This window comes from Zonotrichia leucophrys, chromosome 8 (assembly GCF_028769735.1).
Source record: "Zonotrichia leucophrys gambelii isolate GWCS_2022_RI chromosome 8, RI_Zleu_2.0, whole genome shotgun sequence".
Taxonomy (NCBI): domain Eukaryota; kingdom Metazoa; phylum Chordata; class Aves; order Passeriformes; family Passerellidae; genus Zonotrichia; species Zonotrichia leucophrys.
In genome coordinates this window covers 24,703,141-24,720,080 of record NC_088178.1, presented here as the reverse complement: position 1 = coordinate 24,720,080, position 16,940 = coordinate 24,703,141, and the positions used below count along the sequence as shown (strand labels likewise).

Genomic DNA, 16,940 nt, shown 5'->3' with positions numbered 1-16,940 from the left:
AAGTCCTATTTTCTTCTTATGGAATTCTATATCATGTCAGTGAATACATTTGAAATTAATTCATTGTTAACAGAGTGAACAGGAAGATTGGCTTTCAGAGGCCTCCATTTTTTCTTATAAGAAGAAAGAAAACAGTGGTTTTCCTTAATGAAAGATCTTTTTTGATCTTTTGTGGTAGGCAGAGTGGAGTTTAGTTGCCCATGTTAATGTTATTGAACTCTTGAATTCTCTGCAGAATTGTGTTTGCAGGGACCTCTGAGGCTTAAATTAGAAAAGGCACAGAAATAAAGAGGAAGGGAGGGAAGAAAGCATAATGTTATCCCAGAAAAGGTGGGAAGGAACTTGTAATTCCGCAGCTGACAAGCCATCAGTCAGTAATACCCTGAAACAGAAGGAATTTTTATCCACAAGCTCTTTAAAGAAATGAGGAGTAGCAAAACATACGTCAATAACAACAGCTGCATTCCCATTCCTTGCTCAGAATACTTCAGAATTCCTGTGGTGCCAAAATGGAGACATCTGGAGCTGCCTGGACTTTAGATTTTAACTGAAAACGAAGAGCATTAGTTTTTAGAGCAGGTGATAGAGGGGGAAAATGCTGCATTGTTTGGATGTGTGTTCAGCAGGTCAGGATGTTGTTTCTGGTTATCTCTTGCTGATTTAATAAGTGAGTATGGACAAACCACTTAATGCGAAGCCATTTCCTGTTCTGTAAGTGATAACAGGTCTCACAGTTATTACATAACTGCTCTAATCTGGAAACACAACCTTGTGCAGAGTAAAAGGAATTTTGTCCCATTTTACTTTTGTATCCTGTCGATAGGATCGAAGTTATGAGCTGTTTTCTCTGTTGGTGTAAGCAGACAGTTGCAGTCCTATACAAATAACTGGAAATAAATAAAGTATTTAACAGAAGTGCTGTTTTATTCAAGATGTTTGAGGGTTTATTTTGCTGATAATACAGGGAGAAATTCTTGCTTTTGACTTCAGAGGTCTGTCCTGGCAAGTGATCCTGTAACACTGCAAGTTGTCAGCTCTCTCAGGTTTGCATGTGCCAGACTCAGTCTGATCCACACAGACTGATTTTCCTGTGTGGCCAGAATTACTCTTTATTCTCTTGAGACTAGCACTGAAATGTTTGTATTCAAAGCCAGAAGGTCTTTAGGATGGTTTTCCATAGAATGCAGTCTCTCCTGAGATGCTACATGAACAGGTGTGGTCACTTACAAAGAAAAAAGTAATTTTAAAAGACTCAGTGGGTTTTTAAGTAAAATTCTTGTAGAATTTTTTAAATACTTACTTAACCTCCTTATTTTTAAAATTAGGGTCCTTGAGTTCCAAACATTTCTGAGGATTTTGGAGTGTGAATCTCATTTTGGGCCCACATTCAGTAATAATTTTTACTGAATAACTAACTCAGTAGAGGTTCAAATCACTGACCCTGAATCCTGAAAAAGGTAAAGTACTTGTTGAATGTTAAACTCATATATTTAAATTCTCTAATTTTCTTTAATATGCTATCCATTTAACTTAAAATATTTATTTTATTTTACTGTCAGATATTCAAAGCAGAGCTGTTCTCAAATATACGATACTATTAATTAACAAAATATACTATACTATTAATACTACTAATACAACATCTAATTCTAAAAGTTGTAAAAAGCAATTTAGAGTATATTTTGGTGTTTTTATTAATAAAAATGTTATTTAAGTTAGCTGTGACTGGCTACTGACAATGGGCTGAAGTGCAGAACTGCACAGGAAGTCTGGCCTCATTGTGAATGCTGGGAGCTGGAATGTATGAGCCTCACAATCCAGAAAATGGAATTTATGTAAACAGGTGTTTTATTCTGGAAAACGTGGGCTTGCATTTGTACCAAAGCAGTTCTTCTGGCAAAGAAAGCACGGGAAGGTGCTTGTCACAACTCTTTTTGCTATCCCTCACTGAGCTAAAACGCTTGATTTAGTGGAGACAATCATGACTTGTTGGCTGGTGTCAGAAAGGGAATCATCCTTCAGTCCCTGGGTGTCTGCCTCTGCCCTGGGAGCAGCTGGAGCGTGAGCCCGTCCTGCCACCCACCCCTTGTTCCTCACGTCACGAGCCGCATTGTCGGTGTGCAGCTAATAAATTCCTTCTTTTTTTAACCTTATACACCCACTGTTCCCGGTAATGTGCCCATTGTTTCTTTATGTCAACCCAGTCCTTCTGTTTGTCCTGCCACTCCCTCGGCCGTGTATACCTTTGCCTTCCTTTGCCTTGTTCATTTCCTTGCACAGGCTCCTTTCTTTTGTTAATCTCTTCTGAACTGTTATCCCCGTAACCCTGAAGCTGCGTAATTGATACGACTATAACATAAATAATGGCCAAAGTAATGCAATTTTTTTTTTAGTATTGCATATTCTATTTGCAATTTCAGTGGGTTTGGTTTTCTTTAATGGAAGAGGCAAGTTAAAATTGTAAATATTTGTTTTGTTTATTATTTTTATGTTAATGAGCAAATGAAAGAATTTAATTAGTTAGATCTAATTATTTATGTGATTTGGTCATAACTTGTTCCCTCTGATGTCTGAGCCCTGTGGGGTGTTACTCCTGTGATGCAACTCGCTGGGGGTAGACAGCTGTACCCTGGCAAACCCTGCCTTGGCAGCAGCTGCAGAGTGCAGCTAATTGAAAACCTGGCGAAATATGAATTATGTTTTCCTCATGCTTTTTCTCGAGAGGAATTAACGACTCTCAATTCCAGCACACGCAAGCGATGCCCGCGTTCCTCTGGGCCGTTCCCGGTGCGCAGCGACACGCCCGGGTCCCGCCCGAGCGCTGCGGTGGGACCGTAACCCCAGGGCAGCACCGCATTCCCCCGGTGCCCTCCCATCCCCATTACCATCCCATCCCATCCCTGCCGCCGGCGGAGGGCGGGCGCTGCCGCAGCCGCTCACCTGCGGGGGCGGCCCCTCCGCCCGGCCCGGCCCGGCCCGGCCCTGCCCGAACATGCGCCGAGGCTCCGGCTGCCGCCGCTCCACACACACCATGCGAGCGGGCTGCGGCGGCCGCCGGGGAGCAGCAGCAGCAGCAGCAGCGCCAGCCGTGCCCGCCGCCCTCCCGCCTTGCCCTCCTCAGCCGCTGCCCGTCGCGACGCCTCCATGGACGCCCAGCCGGCCGGCAGCGCCGGTGCTCGGTACGCGGCTGGGGCGGGCCGGGGGGCCGGGCCGGGGGTCTCCGGGGACAGCGCCGCCTCACCGGGCTCTGGGGATGCTCCGGCCCGGGCGGGAGGAGCGGCCGGAGCGGAGGGTCCGGCCGCGGGACGGTGTGAGGGGTGTGAGGGCGGTGGGGTTCCGGGCGCTGCGGCCCCTGAGGGCAGGTCGGGCCCCCGGGTCCCTGCTCGGGGCTGGGGCCGGAGCCGCCTGCGGCCCGTGGGCAAGGGCTGCCCAGGCCGGGACCGACCGGGCCGGGACCGGGCCACCCCGCGGACCGCTCCGGCCACCGGGCTGACCCCGCTGTGCCCACCTGTGCCGGCTGAGCAGGCACAAACTGGCTCTTGCACTTTGAGGGGGTTTTCTTTTTTCTTAGATGAGAGCATTAGCTTGAGCTGATTACATACCTGCGCAGCAGCCCTTCAGTAGTTATATGCAAATTGCCTTTGGGCTTCAAAGGGCTGCTGAAGAGCGTGTCATGTCTGTGGAAGACCAGGTCCTTTTGCTTGAGCTCCTGTTTGTGCAGCTTGCAACACACCTTGACAGCGAAGGGCTGTTCTTTACCCTGTAACTCAATACCTTCTTTACCTTCTTGCTCACCCTCAAGAACGAGCTGCAGGTGGATAACTTTCTCCATTCCAGGTGTGCATTCCCACTGCCCCTAAAATACATAAACTTCCATTGTTTCTTCAAAGCTGAATCAGTCTGCAAATAACATTCTTCCCCCGTGATGACGGCGTGTTAAATTGTAGACATGGCTGCGTTAAAGGTCGGCTTGTGGATTCTGTGTTTGACATAAGACATTTATAATCGTCTGTGCAGGAGTAGAAGCTTTTACAAGTGCATTTGTTGCAGAAGTTTGCTGCTTAGAAGAGTGGTGATGGCTCTGTTCATGGTTCTTCATCAGGTGTTTGGAGCAGTGGTGTGCTCTCTCCCTGGCTGCACACTTTCCCTTTATCTTAAAGTTGAAAACAGCAAACATTTACCTGAGACTTTATTTCTCCTGAAGAAACCATGATGGGAAAAACCATTTCCTGAACTTTAGATTATAGAAGCTGTACAATAGTGTTCTTTTTTGGTGGCATTGATATTAATGTTAGAGTTATTACAGAGATCAAAGGAGGTGGTCTAGTGGCATTTAAAGCAGCAAAGTCCTGTGGGATTTAAAAATCCAGAGTGCTACAGTTGCTAATGATTGAAAATGACCTGTCTATTAGTATTTATATATATAACCCCTACCTGGAAGTGCTCAGGGTCTGGTTGGATGGGGCTCTGAGCAACTTTGTGTAGTGGAAGGTGTGCCTGCCCACAGCGCAGGTTTGGAATGAGATAATGTTCAAAGTCCTTTCCAGCCCTGTGAATTCTATGATTCTGTAGTTTTTAAGAGCTTTATATAATTTTTTTTTTGCCATGCTCTGTCCTGATAATTCTTTAACAGATGGCCCAGCAATTTAAAAAGTATTTTTTAACTCCAGGCTGGAGAGGTGGGCTGTATTAATGATGTTAAATGAAAGCATTAAATGACCTCCGGGTGCTGTTTGCACTGACAGTAGCAGCAGGCTGAGGGACTGCAGTTGCATTGTGCTTCAGGAAGTTCTGAGCACGGGGAGCAATGTGTGCAGAAATACTGAGAAGCAGGAGGGAGCTGGGTGACTTTTCCAGGTGGGGCAGGTTGTCCCCAAAGTCTGTGCTACTGACGCTGCTGGAGCTCTCGGTGCTGGCTCCTCATCGCCTTTCTGGAGCTCCATCTGCTGGAACCAGCTCTCCCATTCCAGGGTGACACTGCACTGGGATCTAAAGGGATTCAGGTGTTTGCAGTACTGTGCTACAAAGTGTTGGAAAGCATCTATCAGCATTTTGGCTAGTTTGTGGTAAAAAATTACTATTTCCTTATTGTAGCCCATATTTTACTTAAATCACTCCTTTAAAATCCCAATGAAGCTCCCAGGCAGTGTTTCCACAGATCTGAATTTGTGGTTTCTTTAGGTATCATGTATGTTTTGGACATAGATTGAGATTATCAGATCATAGTTGGAGGAAAAATGATCTAGTGGAATGATTGGAACTGAAAAGCAAACAGATATTTGAGCAGGGATGATGAAGAATGACCTCCCTTTTTAGGGATTTTCAGCTGTTGTCTTCAACTTGATAATAAAACTTTCGGTCATCTGTTGTGAAAAAGCAATTGTCAGAAGAAAGTCTCAATCTTAGGATGGTCATTCAGATATAATTGACTCAATGGCTGGAGCCTCAGCTGTATATCAAACAGAATGCAGTACTGAATTTGGATGTCATTTTACATTTCTTTCTAACTAAAATTGCCATCCTGAACTCATGAAATCTTCTCACTGCATCTGCATTAAAACTTACTTTTTACCAATCCTTGTTTCCTGTCAGAAAGGGAAAAATTGTCAGAGAGATCCCAAACTAACTGAATCCGAGTTCATCCTTTATTTTGATTTTCTTTGTTTTTTCTCCTCAGGTAGTTTGCTTAGTTGCTTTTGCACTCTGAAATGGAGAGAATAATAACTATTTTCTTCTTGAAACCACTGTGCCAAAGAATAACTCTTCAAAAAGGCCTTGGCAATGCTGAGTGCCAAGACAACTTTCTACTGAAACTTCTTTTTCTGTTCTTGAGTATTGATTCAGTGGGCAGGCTCAAAGAACTGTACAGGTGTATTGAAGTGCCATGCTTGAATTTTTACTTAATTGGAGAGAAGGTGGCATTGTTAGTGATCAAGGTGCTGTGAAGTATGCTTTGCAGGTGACTTCTGAAGAATAAACTCAGGCTGTTGGAAGCTCTCAGGGAAACATAATCTGTAATGTCACATAAAGCAATGATTAAAGGCAAAGCAGCAATCCCCTATTTGTTGAAGTATTTTTTGTCATTCCTATATATTATTTCTATGGGAGCTTAAGATACTGTTCAGTAGTGGAATGATTTTAAAAAGCATTTTTTAGAATTGCAACAAAACATGTTACAGAGTAATTTATTTTGAAAAGACTTTGCTTAGATTGAAGAAAAAACAAAGAAACAAACCCAATCAAATGAAATAAAACCAAACAAAGAAGCATTTCAACTCACATGAAGCACTGCAGGAAAATCCTTTTTGGGCCAGAATGTGTATTTCATCCCTTCTGTGTTGGTCACCACACTGAAGTCTGAAAGAAGGGAAGTGTAAGTCAGCATAAACAAGTACAAACCAGCCACAGCAGAGTGAGTTTGCATTTTGTTCATGCTTTGTTTGTTTGCTGGGTACCTAAATGTGCTCAATACCATTGCATGGTAATGGTCTAGTGCAGCTCTTGCTGATTTTTTTTTTCTCATTAATTTTAGTGAGATGAGAATTAGACCTTTAAAATTTGAGAGTAACTATGTCAGAAGTGTAGGTGGACCAGAGGCAGGAAAACTGAAAAGTCAGAGGACTTGGAAAAAAGAGCAAGTGGGTACTATAAGGTTGTTTAAAGACCCTTAGAAACCCCAAAAGGAATGATATCAATCACATGTGACCTTCAAAGTGACAAAGATTGTAGATCATCTGAATTTAAAAAGAAGAACTATTAAAGTTTGCTAAACATTGCTGTGGTGTGATTTATGATGAAAATTTACTCCTAATTGCAGCAATCCTGTTAATTTCTGTAATGCTGAATATATTTGTTTTATTTCAGTGTTGATCCTGTGTGAGGTAACTTTTTCTTTGTACATTTCAATAGATCAGTGCTGTTGAAGGGCTTTGGGCTTATTTTTGTAATATGCCAGACTGGATTGTGTGTCTTTTTATATATTTTCATTCTGTCTGATGCAGGCAGTTCTGCCTGGGAGTGCTCACCCACAGTGGTGCATTTCACCCTCTGAGCAGTCATGGCAGCACAACAAGGAAAGGGAACATAGAAATGACACCACTACATTTTATTTGTCTGAACAAACCTATCTTAATGAATTTATTGCACTGTTTGCCCATTCAAATACAGGATGAGAACTGATGCAAACTAGATCCTGCTTGGTCCAAGTTAAACATGGTGGGACCAAGGGCAGAACACGATTCTCTGCCAGTTCCCTGGTCTTTGTGCTGCTCACTGCTCTGCTTTGTCACAACCCTTTGATTTGTGAGCTTTTGCTGGAATGGAAGAGCTTTTTTAAAGACCTTTGACATTGCTGAGGCATCAATAACTCAGTGATTTGAGAGCTGAATTAACTTCAAAAATAAATGGTGTCATACTCCATGTGCAACTTGGAATACTATGAATTCCAGAGTTGTATCACTGTTGTGTCTCTGTGCAGAATATTTGGAGAACATGAATATTGAAACCTTTCCAGTTGCTTTGTTGTTGAAGTAATGGCATTTCTGCAGCACTGAGGAGTCTTAGACATGGGCCAGAAAAGTGTTCAGGAACACAGAAAGATAAATGCTGAGGTATTAACAGCTTGGCACATAGAACAGGAAGGGATATGGGAGAATTAATTTTCTTGCATTCACTTATTTGCTTTTGAATTATGAAGATATTTCTGTATTGTCTGAAAACTGAATAGTAACAAATTATTGTGAGAACTGCTTATTTGGTCTTTTCATGCAAGATTATTTCTGATCTCATGTGGGTTTGGAAATACTTGCAGAAGAAAAGAATTCTTCCCAAGTGTTGTGCTTTTTGTTTTCTTTGAATGTTGAGATTTTTTTCAGGCTGACAACTTGTAGTGCAGTGTTGCTCAAAGTCAGCTATTTAGAAAAGTAGTAGTGGATTTAGGAATGTTGTGGAGAATTGGAAAAGGCTAAAGGAAGTAACCCCAGGTGTACCCTGGTATCTCCTGATGTCCTGTGGTTATCCAGCATTAGAACAGAAAATGGTGTCATGGCAAGAATTTCCATATTTCTGTATCTTTTGAAAAGAGGCAGTGGGAAGGACATGCTGTGTCAGTGATGGTGCCATGGGATGTGAACTGCTGAGCCTTTGCACCAAAAGGGCACAGGGAGGAACTCCTGGGGACACAGCAGGGAATGAAGACCCCCAAACTTTTCCCTGTTTAGACTGTGAGGGGATAAAAGCCTGGGGGTTCCTTTGTTCAGAGTCCCTCCTCAGAGGCACCAGCTCAAGCTGTTATTTTGTTATTGCAACAAGATGAAATAAATTTAAGGACTGGGACATCTGAGACTCTGTTATAGCAAATTTGAGGTGGAGCCTGGCTCACTGTGAGTGTGGGATGTGCAGCTGTGAAGGGGCCTTGGCCCCATCCCGGAGCTCACCGTGACTGCCAGTGGCTCCTGGATGCTCAGACAGGGAAGTTTCATTAACACTGAAACTGAGGCCTTTGAAATGTGCTTTGGGAGGCTCCCACACCTGTGACTGATTGAAGTGTTAGCACTGGTGAAGCTTAAATGGTGTTTGATTCTTTGTGTTTTATTCTCCTCCTCCAAATGAAGTTACCCATGCATGCAACCACAGCTGACTTATGCAGATAAGGTAGATTTGGCAGAGAAATGCATCCATATTTTAGGATATGACTGATTTAACTTGCTCTTAATGGTTCACAGTACTGAAGGAGCTCTTGAATTACTATTAAAAGCATTACTACAAAGGCACAAACCTCAGACTTACCTTTCTTTGTAAGGTTCTGATAATTACTGAGGCTGAGTATTTTAGAATTTTGCACAGTAAAAGGTTCAAGATGCTTTTTTTATTGAAGAAGTCTGTAAACCCAGTGACAAATCACAAAGCTTATGCACTGCAAACTCATAGTAAGAAACCAGCCAACATCATGCAGACAGTAAAATAAAATTATGCATAAATATGGTAACTCCCATGCTCAAAAATCGTGTGTCTCTCTCCTTTTGGCAATGGAAAACTTTTTTTTTTTTTTGAAGATGCTTTACTGTTCATTAGTATTCCAGATTTTAGTTTTGCTGATTTTTGCTTATTCATTTTGTTTGATACTGCTGTTGACATAGAAGGGATCTGGTGCTTAATTAAAAGGGGCATTGCCTGGGATATTCCAAGGAGCTGTTTCCAGCTAGAGACAGTGGGGATGCAGCAGGGTAAGGAGAGCAGCTCTTGCTGCAACTCCCAGGATATGCTGTGGTTGTGATTTGTGAAACAACCCCACTCGTGCTCCCTGGGGCAGAGAACAACGATTTCATGAATAACAAAACCACAAGAAGAACCATATGACTGTCCTTGCAAAACCTGCTGCCCAAAAGCGAGAAAGGAAAGAACCTTGTAAAACCAGCCGGGAAATGGCCTAAATGTGGAAATATTTCAGATCTGAGGTTTTTGCAGTTGTTTTCTTTAGTTAAAAGAAAACATACATATATGTGGGGAGGGGGAGGTGGCGTACTGAAGGTTGTCTGAGTGTACAGTTGTTTTTGGAGAAGTGGTATTCAAATAAAAACCTGCCAAATCAAGTCTTGAAGAACTTGGCAGAGACAGCCAGAGCCTTCACCATACAGGGCTTTAAGGACTATTTGGAGAATACAGTATTAATTAGAAATTGTACAAACAGCTAGTGAGAATGATGAAAAACCTTTTCAGAGTAGCCCATGATCCTGCCATGGAACCAGCCAGTTAATTTTAGGTTGTAACCAGTAGTTATTGCCAACTAGGGAAAAAAACCCAATAAATATCTTTTATCTCCTGCTGTGGCCCAGGTACACAATGCTGTTAGGAACATGTAATGGAGTCATTATTGGGACAGCCTGTGGATCTATTACAGTAATTTTTGTACCAAATGCAGCACAGGCTTTTCTGTACAGGATGCCATAAAACCAGCAAGAGATTTAATCACGTATGTTAATGGATTCAGAGCATCTTCTTGGAATTGTCTTCTGCTAGTTTATCATTTTTGGGTCTTCCTTCTGCAGTGTATGTCTTCATTGTTGGAACTGCTTTGGGTAATCTAGCAAACAGATAATTTCTGCCATTAGATGCTCTTGGAGAAACTAATTTATGTAAGTAGATCATGGCTGATCAACTTCCACAGTCCAGCTCTTGTAATGAGTGGAAGGACTGGTACTGCTGCTTGTAGTTGTGTGCAGGGCTGGTACAGCTGATGTGCCAGCAAAGCATTTAGGGAATTCGCTGTTGATTTTGGAAATCGCCATGCACTACTACTGGGCTGGTACAGCTGATGTGCCAGCAAAGCATTTCAGGGGAATTCACTGGTGCATTTTGGGCAAAATCAGCCAGATGCACTCACTCCACTGATTAAATTGTTAGTGCCAACTCGCCTCATTTTCCATGGCATTAAAGAGAGATTGTTACAAAGAGCGTGTAAAGTCCCAGTTCCTCCCAAAGGTACAGGAACTAACGAGAAGCAGCAGTTTGGCTGCTGGATCGGAGCCTGTTTTGTGGAGAATCCTTGCTGGGAAGAAGCGCTTGCTTGTGTCTCTCGCCTGCGTGGTTCTCACATTCGCAGCAATTACTGCCTGAGTGCCGCCTGTCAGCTGCTCTCGCTTGGCTCTCCGTTCTGGTTCGCAGCTTTCTGATGTGGGCCACTGCCACATGCAGTAATTCTTGTTGTTTCAGGGCTGTAATTACAAGGGGATTTGGCTTCTGCCTGCTCTGGACAGGAGGAAAGGTGGCCAATGCTGCTGCTGCTCATTCCAGACAGGTCTGTAGATCAGAGATAGGCTGGCAGCCGCCAGCCCCTCCTACACTGGAGGTATCCAGCTGCATTTGGATGCCGTGGCTCATGAGCCGGCTGTGGCACGGCCGGGTTTGCAGGATGTGGCCGGTGAATTATGCAGGTTTGTAGGATGTGGCCGGTGGGTTAGCGATGCTCCCGTTCCCCGCAGTGCCCAATCGCAGAGCGGTGCCGCAGCAGGCGCTGCCCTGCGCTCCCACCGGGGCTGGCGCTCGCAGCCGCCTCAGGAGCACCGAGCGCTGCCGATGCTGGAGCCCGAAAGCTGAGCGGGCTTGCAATGACTATGGGAGAACGCGCAGGACACTCAGCAGAGAGGTGAGTAGCAGCACGCAGCATTTTGCGTTTGGCTTTGAGGCAGTTCTGATCCTGCTGTTGGAAGCAGGAGCAATCTGCAGCCCCCTGAAGCATGACTAATCAGTTTGCTAAAATGCTGAGCACCCTCGGGTTTAAAGCATTTCTGCCCTATTGTTAACAGGGACAAGTGATGGTTCGTAGCATTTTTGTGAGGTGTGTGTTTTACCCAGGTCTTAAGCCCTTGACTTGGGAGCTGCATCCTGTGCAGGTTTCCTTGGAGTACGAGGGAAATGTGTTGCTTGTGTTGCTGCTGCTGTGGGTAGCAGTGTGTATTGTTATTCCAGAAAAGATGCCAATAATTATAGTATCTGATTTCTGCTTTGAGCTTCAGCAGTGGTTTTATTCTTTGTCATCTTTCTGTTTCAAATGAGCATTTTGAAAAGGTTTATTTGTATTGAATGGGGTAATTCTGCTGCGTGACAAGAAACAAAAAAACCAAAAAACCCAGGTAAAATGCTAGTAGTCTAAATATTTTAAAACAGGTGAAGATGTGCTTATATTGTTAAATATATTACTTGGTTCAGGGACACAGATTTAAAACCAGGAAGGTAGGAGTTTTAATACAATAAGCAATAATTGACCAAGTTTTAATTATTAAGCAGGGCTCAGAATAGCTCAGAGGAGGCAGACATGATATTGCATTTTGTATGAGGCGGATGCCAAAACTTGGTTAATCAATGCTTGCAAAGCACTCACAGAGTGTCTTGGGTGCAAAAGGATTTGCAGTGGAGCTGAAGTTGTGATGACAAAGCCACTGGGAACAGCGTCACATAGTGTTTCTCTCAAATTAAAAGTCCTGGTTTTTGTATATATAATTAAACTCTTTATTTCTTTGCAATCATTATTTGTGAAACCAAAATCAAACCACTGCTGCAGTGGGTGGTTATTACTGATGCTATCTGCTCGTGCTGTGCTCCCCTGCCTTCTCCTTAAGATGTTATCAGGACTTTGCTTTCTCGTTTTCCTTTCAGCATTCTGTGTTGTGCCACTTTTTAAGGAACTAACACAGTTTCTAAGTCACAAGATAGATCACATTAGTTAGAGCTGCTGAGAATCAGGAACATGGTGAGGATTTGTTTGTATTTTGTTGGAGGATGTTTTGTACATGCTTGTATACAATATATTAGTGCAGTGGAGCTCTTTGATCATTAGATGCAGATGTTTCAGTGTCCTAACACTGTCTAGGTGACCTTAACTTCATTAGTGCAAGGCTTTATTGTTTCTTTTGTGGATTTTTTTTTTTTTTTTGTCCAGCAGTTCTGGTGGTGATGAACTTGGGCCAAATTAACTCAGCTGGTCTGTATTATCCTGTTGCCAATAATTTAAAGACCAGCTGAGAAGCCTTGTGACAGGTCAGGCTGACATCTGAATGTTGTAAAGGAGAAAAGTACAGCCAGAGTAAGTCACTGAGAGTCTTCTGACTTTGAGATACCACAGTAGTTTATTCTGAGTGCAGTGGCACTTCTCAGAGACAGTGATGTTCCCACAAAGATGCACAATGGGAAACTGTAACCCACCTGTGAGTTTGTAGTGGTTTGTTGCTCAGGCAGCACTCTGAACATGGGTTGAAGGAAGGCAGATGCTCCAGCAGCAGTTGGAGTAATATTGATGCAGATTGAGAGTGTCTCATCCCTAAAGTGATAACATGATCATGATGTCAGCAGCTGGAGTCTGGCAGCCTTGCAGTGAGATGTGCATTGTCACCCAGTGCTTCTGTGTTCCTGCTACCTGAGCTCATCAAATTGCTGTGCTCCCACATGGCAAATTCAGCATGTCCAGGTTCTTACCATAAAGTATGTGCAGTTTGTTTTGGTTTTTTTTTTTAGAAAAAAACTTCAGTCTCTTTCACATGTTACTTGGTGAAAGCATAGTTAAAAAAAACCTCCAAACCCCCAAATCCACAAACATAGTAGGAGTCACTTTCACTTTTTGCAATTACTAAAGATAAAATAGCAGGTTAGGCAAGGGAATAAATCTGAGTTTGAGGAAGGGAGTTCAAGTGCAGCAATAATGCACTGGTAGAAGGAGAACAGATGTGCTGAGCTTGTTGTCTCTTCTGGCAGGTCATCCACGTCAGACCTCAACGTGGCACTGCGTGAATGTATGGCAGCTCTGGATTTATTTCTTAACAACAAGTTCTCAGAAGCTTTGGCTTCTCTACAAGCAAAGTAAGTTGATAAGACTTCCTACTTTTTCTCTGTTTATTTTTCTTTTCTTCACCATCTCTCAGGAGATTTTGACCAGATAGCTGGTTCTGTTTGGCACTCTGTTAATAGTTGATAAGTCTTTAGGGTTTTGGTTCAGAAGGGAGAGGTAAGTTAATGTGTTAAGTTTTGGGGAAGACTGATAAGTGCTTTACACTCATATGAGTAGATAAAATCATGTTATTTACTCACACGAGTGTAAAGAATTTATTTGTCTTCTAAAATTGATGTCCTCAGCTGTAATGCAGTATGTGAGATTCTTTCTCCTGGAAGAGTAAAAACCATCTTCTGTCACATTTTATTTTTGTCTTCTTTCCCATATGTTTCTGCACACTGTGAGAATCTGAATAATTATAGTTATGGCTCTAAATGAGCAACTGACCATCACTTGAAGGTTTGAGAAACATTAGGTGCGAACTCTTTCTTTGTTGTTGTAACCATTTGCAGAAACTTTCTCACAGCTTATTTTGCAATTCAGTGTTGTGGTCATGCACTCTGTTTCCTAATTATGTTGCAGTCCAACTTGTAATGAGTGGCCCAGCTGCAAGCAATGAGGTCATGAAATAGTTCCTAAAAATTGTTGTCTTTACAATGTCTGTGATCTGTCATACCCTGTCCTGAAGTTACCTGTGTTCTTGGCTTGTTGAAGTCTGTGGTTAATTTAAATTTCTCCCCCACCCACCCAATTTGCTCCATTTATTTTTGAGCCACCAGCAAATTGCATCATGCCTTCTTTCAGGACACTGGAATATGAAAGAAGTAAAATTCATAGTGTGAATTTGATATACACCAAGGGTAACTACAATGAATGCTGCATATCTCCTTTGCTGAGGTATCAGCCTCAGATTTGATGCCAGAATCTGTAGTTTAGCCATGTAAGTACACTCTGGGAAAGAGATTAATGATAAATTGTAGCATCAGCTGTTTAAGTAATGCTGGGTTTATTCACAGCAAAGTTGTTTAGCATTTATATATCATCAGAAGATATAATAAAAATGGTAAGAGGAATAACTGTATTTTCATTAAATCCTGACAGTAAAGCCCCTGTGCCCATCTGGGAAGGCTCACTCAGTGCTTAGCATAAAATAAGGGGATATTTTATTGCAGCAGGTTTCCAAAACACTGCAAAAGCTAGTGAGGCTATGGATTGCTTTTTTCTGTAAATCCATTTTTCTTCTGTTGCATATGGTTTTCATTCAGCTTTTGTTGGGCTCTGCAGAACATATTTCATGAGCTGATTCTCTTTTTGTACCTGACTCTATTCCACACTGCAAAACCATTTTGAAACTAATTTTTCATTTCAGCCTGTTGTTATGAGGAGGCCCTTATTCCTGTTGCCTTTGGCACTGAGGGAAATGGAGACTTATGATCTTTGTGAGTGCAGTGAAGAACCAGGATGGTGAATTTCCCCACAGATGAAATCCATTATGGACACACTCCATCTCTTTAGGAATGAGAAGAGTTGTAGAGTGGGCACATGGGGTAGTCCTGAGTATTTTCTTTCAGAGCCACCAATTCCTCACTGTTCCCTTTTGGTGTGCTGAGATTTGAAATTAGTTTTCAAAGTCCATAAACATACTATCAGTGTTTAGAGAAATGCTTCTCAGCTTTTCCATGCTTGTGGAAAATTTAATATCTTAGATTTTTGTGGCTCTAACGCTTCTGGTGTAGGAGATACTGTGCTCTGTATTATGTTAATGCAGATTCACTAAATTACTCACATTTGACTTCCACAATAAGTGTATTTTCAACTAATTTGTACCATGTGAAACTGACAGCAGATTTGGCACAATGTGTGAGGCTTAAAATCAGAAGAGCTTTCTTAGCAGCTTAAAAATAAATATCTGAGGATGGTGTCTAGACTTGCATTGAGGTAAAGCTCTTTTTTTCCTGTTAGAAAAGCAAATCCATCACAAAGAAAAACAAATCCATTATAAAGAAGAGATCTCATTTCATAGAAAAAATACATCTGGTGGTTTTGCCTCATGTTATGTAACTTTTCTTGTTTCCTGAACTACCTTTTAGCTTTTAGAGTCAGTTTTCATTATTATTAACAATCATTGTACAATAGTGGGTTCTGATTATGTTGTGCTTTCTGCAGGAAGTTTAATTAAATTTCTCTTTTATGTGGAGTACTCACACTGCATCCAAAAACTCTTAAGTTCCCAAAGTTCAGTCACCAAGCACAGCAGTGATTTTCAATATGTAATGTGTTAACTGTTAACATGCATGACACTGAAACTGTCCAATCACTGGAGCAGGGGGAAAAAATCTCATCTTCCTTCTCAGCCCTGAGCCATGCAGTAAATCCATTAAATGCTGATTGGATTTTAGCCCTGGTGTAATTGCAAACAGACAATAATAAATTAAGGGTTGATTCTGGTGAGATGTCCCCTTCCCTTCCCAAGACAAATGCTTAATATTTTGATAATTATCCTGAAGGAAAACATTGCATAATCACCTGGTAGTTTGGCGATATCAGATCCATTGGGAGAGTGGTAAATAAGATAAATTTGAGACAGAATTATCTGGACCATTGGATGAGGCACACCACATGTGTTGCTGCTTGCAATATTAAAGTAATAATAAGACAGTGATTTGTTCCAGGCAGTTGACTTTATTCTGAAAATAGACTCCAAAAAGCACTTGGTGTTGTTTGGTGGAATATTAATTCTAGAATGACTGTGCTTTGAAAGCTTTCCCTGGGAGCTGATCTCCCAAAGATCAGGTGTGATTGTCAAATGGAGAATGGTGAAAGAACAGGGGGAAGCACACCCAGGCAGAGTGAAGCTCTAGACAGTGAATGGATAATTATGTTCCTCAAAGCTTGGGCTAGCTATTTATTATAAGTAATGTCATGAACAAGAACAAGGTTGTTATTTCTAGGGAGATTATCTTTTTGTACTTGAGGTCTGGAAGAACACAACTTTTATAGTCTTTGTAAATAAATTAATTGCAACCAAAACCTAACTAAATTGTTGGTTTCTCCTCTTTGCTGGAAGAACTTAGCAGATTCTGAACTTTGGAGAATGGCTTTGGTTAAAAAGGCTCAGGGATTCTCTTGCTGAAGCACAGCTTTTTGTCTTGGCCCATCCTGGTGGTTTGTGCTAACAAAGGAGCTGTGGTGGTGGCTGACTGGAGAGGTCCTTGTTGGTTGTTAACTTATTGCTGCTGGGGAGTCCTGCAGGAAAAGGGTTTTTATCAGAAACGTTGGTTCATCAAATTTCTGTGAAAGTCTGTGCCATGGTCTGGTGGGATGTTCAGACATTGGTGGAACCTGGGATCAAAGATGAGGAAAACCTTTGGGCCCTTGTGACCCCATTCTCCTGATGCAGGTTTGATTTGGGCATTGATCTCTCACTCTTGAGCCCTCCTGGATGAGCAGACTCTTGACTGGTCTGTGCAGAGTCTGTCTCACTCTGTGCTGTTGGATTTAAGTGTTGGAAGCACCTTGATACTAAATCAACATATGGATTTGAATCTGAGGTTTCTGTAATTTAGGAATGCATGTCCTGTCTGCTGGATTGCTTTAAAGGATCTGCAGAAAAGATTTT

General features: G+C 42.2%; 1 protein-coding gene across 3 annotated transcripts in view; it reads left to right on the top strand.

Moving 5' to 3' along the window:
* Positions 1 to 2,932: 2,932 nt before the first annotated feature.
* Positions 2,933 to 16,940, top strand: part of TTC39A (tetratricopeptide repeat domain 39A) — a 44,111-nt gene continuing 30,103 nt past the window's right edge. The window contains exons 1-2 of one of the 3 annotated variants that reach the window (XM_064720369.1): positions 2,933 to 3,179; positions 13,246 to 13,350. In XM_064720369.1, the coding sequence (XP_064576439.1) occupies positions 3,145 to 3,179; positions 13,246 to 13,350 (140 nt within the window). In that variant the 5' untranslated portion in view covers positions 2,933 to 3,144. Of the gene's footprint in view, positions 3,180 to 10,793; positions 11,144 to 13,245; positions 13,351 to 16,940 lie in introns of those variants that run through there. The other 2 variants (XM_064720368.1, XM_064720370.1) reach the window with 2 other exon arrangements.